This window comes from Rhagoletis pomonella, unplaced genomic scaffold (assembly GCF_013731165.1).
Source record: "Rhagoletis pomonella isolate Grant_MI unplaced genomic scaffold, Rhpom_1.0 Rhpom_scaffold_00012, whole genome shotgun sequence".
NCBI lineage: Eukaryota > Metazoa > Arthropoda > Insecta > Diptera > Tephritidae > Rhagoletis > Rhagoletis pomonella.
Window position 1 is genome coordinate 17,617,026 of NW_023458566.1, and position 3,880 is coordinate 17,620,905.

Here is a 3,880-nt window from a genome sequence, read left to right on the forward strand (position 1 = left end):
AAAAACTGGTACTACTGTTAAGTGGCTCTTGACTCTAATCGTTGTCTAATTGTGATTTTCAACCCCCTTACTAAAGTAAGCAATAAGGATTTCTAAAGTAAGTACTAAAGGTTAGACGTGGATTCAAGAAGAATTCGAGAGCCACTTAACAGTAGTAAGGATTTTTATTTTTTGAATTTTGTCGTTATTGCATAGGATCATCAATATATGTATGTATGTATGCACATCCCTTAGTGTAAAATATTTTTATTATATATATTATATAAATTTAAATATATTTAAATTTTTCCTCATATCATCGGCATTTACAGTCGGATCTTAAATTATGATATTTCGATGTTCTTTTCTCGACGAGAAAATTTCATTGACCTCAAGTACCCCGACCTGGTACTTACCCACCAGATCTCAGTTCCTACCACCCTAACGTATCATCCTGTTCTAATTCTTATTGTTTAATGCTGCAACCGCCTAAGCGATATGGACGAGTTCATTGAAGCCACGTCTGTGTCGTCGTTCGAACGGCATGCTGGAGCCAGCGAAGCCGCTGTATTTTAAATCGCTGCGCTATCTCCATGTCATTGTAAAGTTCATATAGCTAGCTCAGCGTTCCACATCTGACTGATTGTTTGATGACAGGAGATACTTCGTTTTGTGTTCATTCAACTTTAGAAAATGCAGAACAGACTACGCGGTCTTTGCTGCCAATAATAATTTTACATTGCATGCCCTTGCGCTCAAGCTCCCAGCGGAGGATCAAGGGAGTTTTCTTTTGAGCTTCTCTTGACCTCCTACCTCCTCTCTTATTATATTCCTTAGTTCATTTAGATAATAACGTATCAATAAGCGAGGAATCAATACAATTTTTAGAATAATTAAAAAAAAAGTGCTTTGATTACTCCTTCGTCGCTCTACTTTGGTACTAGTCCAAAAAAGTTTTAACTGAGTATATTCAGCACCCCAAGCGCAATCACTTGTTTATATTTAGAAGCTACATATGTATGTGTATGTATGTATGTACAGGCATGTTCTGCAATTCACTTCCGAGTGAATTTCAACCAGAGTCACGTTGGATTAAAATTAATAGGGGGTTGAAATGCACTCGGAAGTGAATTGCAGCAGCTGCCTGATAGAGCCATTTTTACAGTCATTAGTGAACTGATGCATTTGTAAACCGACCAACTTTTCATTTCAGTGTATCAATTTTGCTAATAGTTGACTGGTAGTTAATCAGTGCATGTACATCCTTTAGTTAACCATTAGTTAAAAACAGTTATTTTTCTGTTAGTTAACAAACAACTGCAAAAAAAAGGCCTATAGAAATGCCATATGTAAGTACATATATATATATATATGTGTTTCTAGTTTTAATCTTTCAATTTAAAAGCTTTTGGTCGGCGATTAAAAAACACCGACTTGTTTCTATGCGCACGCAGTTGAAATACGTAAAGAATCCAAACGTCAGCATTTGTGTAAACATCTAACAAAATATATGTGCATACATACATATCTACATATGTGTGTATATAATTATGTATTAACATTACACCGGGTCGGTCCCCATAAAACGAAAAAAAAACTTGTAATTCTGCTAAATGTTTGGCAGAGCTTCACCTTTTTCTCTGATTTGTGGTGTGTGTGTGTGTGTGTGTGTGCGGTGTGTCCGGTCTGGATGCTGTTAGACAAAGGGGGGACCCACACGGTTTTATGCCGCCTCCAAATGACAAATGAGGAGCCTTTTCAATGCAAAAATACACTCAGAGGTTTGCCACTGCCTATCGAGGGGCGACCGCTGTTAAGAAAAAGTATTATTTCTGTAATTTTTTGCGATATGTCTTCGACCAGCAGGAATCGAACCTTAGTCTTACGGAGTGGTATCTAGTACGCAACTCTAACCACTCAGCTACAGCTGTCACCGCAGTAGAATATATGTACATATGTAGAGTGATAAGAAATGCACATGTCACTGTGTAATGACAAGGAAAACGCGTGAATGCTTTACAGTTTTTTACACGCAGACGCATGCACATACTAAAACATATCCAAAGTAATTCGAAATCAATTAAGTACATAGATGTGTGTTTTAATGGGTTCACTTCGGACAATACATAAAATTGAGAGTCGAAAAGTTATAAGAGAAGAGCATAAAAACTGACTCAAGAGAAAATCTTGCATTTGATGCTTATCGCCACTAAACCAAAACAATCCGGTTATTGAAGTGGTTTGTATAGACAAATGTAAATATTTAACAATTATTGAAGCTTACATTAATAATAACCTAAGTTACATATGAATACATACATACATACGTCTAGACTGGAATGTCAAGGGGATTTTTAAGCGAATGGCTTTCGAAATGTGTATTTCTTTTTGTATCTTTTCCGCGAAGCCGCTGACGTGAAAGATAAGAATGACTCATTTCCTCTGTTTCTGTTTCTGTTTCTGTTTTCAACATTTAAATGTTCTAATGTACGTACCCGTGTCATGACGTCACGAAAAATGACTACAAAATCTTCCAGCACATCACCTTGTATGGCCATTTGCTGGAGATTCTGGTAATCAGTTGGCCAGTTGTTGTTGTAGCTGCGCAGCATTTTATAACTTAATTAATAATGATGGAAAATCCGAAAAATCCCAAAACACGAAGTTGGCACCTTTTTTTCGAATTGCTTTTGCAAAAACCGATTCTATTTTCGATAACACGAATTAACAGCACCGCAAAGTATTGGTCAATGCACTCGTGCTACCCTTCGATGATCGGATTCCGGAACACTAAATTTATTTCCCTTGGAAAATTACAAACTACTTCAAATTAGGATTTTCCCACGTAAAAAGCTTGAAAGATTCTATACACGGACTTCTATCGCTGCTGGTGCTCCTTTTCGAGTATGTAGCAAAATTTGTCAAAAAATGTTACAAATACATAAACAAACGTTTCGGAAAGGATTACAAATCAAAGTAATTCCAGAAAGTGCAAACTAAATTACTTCGTTGTTTTTGCGTTACGTTATGTAATCACCGCAATTGCAAGCGAGCGCCGAAACGCGTCTTCTATATGAGCATGATGAACAGAGACTGAACTTGGTGTGCTAGGAAGAGATAAGCCCATCAAGCACAAAACATTATCATGTTTTTCCTCTCACCAATACACAGGCAGGCAGAGCCACTTGCTCGGTGCAAAGTACATTGAATTTTATTGTTGTTATTGGCATTTGACGATCAAAAAAGCTCATATAGAACAGCGTTTACATTTGCTGTATGGACACGCGTATACAAATACATATCGCACACCGTCTTCAAAAGAGTCACAACTCAAAATTTGGCATTTTTGAAATTATGCGCTAAAAATGTACACAACACCCTTTATTTACCTTTCAGCAAAAGCTGGAGCAAATTTTTGTTATAATTTGTTAAAAAAAAACCTAAAAAATAGTGGAAATAAGCAAACGATAATTTACAAGACGTCTTAGCGCGGTGCATGGGCAACTGGCTGAGTCAGTGGGATCGTCGGTTCGAATCCTACTGAAAGAAGTCTGATGAGGAAATGTGGTGATTTCCGAAATAGCTATCACTTCTACCATTTTTTCAAATTGTTGATGCTTTTCCACAATAAATTTTTCATTTAAAAATGGCCTCGAGCTCATTATAAAATTGTTGAATATAATTGTTAAATGGCCAAAAAATAACAAAAAACAAATAACTTAAGGACGAGCACACCTAAAGTTAAGCATTCTAAAAATAGAATTATTAGCACAAACCAACAAAACCAACAACCACATGATCAAGTGAATTGCAGCGGAATAGCTGCGCTTGATTGTGTTGGCATAACAAAAATGAAAAAATAGTGGAAATAAGCAAACGATAATTTACAAGACGTCTTAGC

The 3,880-nt window shown here is 36.4% G+C and overlaps 1 protein-coding gene across 1 annotated transcript in view; it reads left to right on the forward strand.

Annotated features, from left to right (window-relative positions):
- Nucleotides 1-477: 477 nt before the first annotated feature.
- Nucleotides 478-3,880, forward strand: part of LOC118747612 (SET and MYND domain-containing protein 4) — a 9,839-nt gene continuing 6,436 nt past the window's right edge. Inside the window, exon 1 of the mRNA XM_036481662.1 lies at nucleotides 478-546. Within this exon, the coding sequence (XP_036337555.1) occupies nucleotides 478-546 (69 nt within the window). The remainder of the gene's footprint in view (nucleotides 547-3,880) is intronic.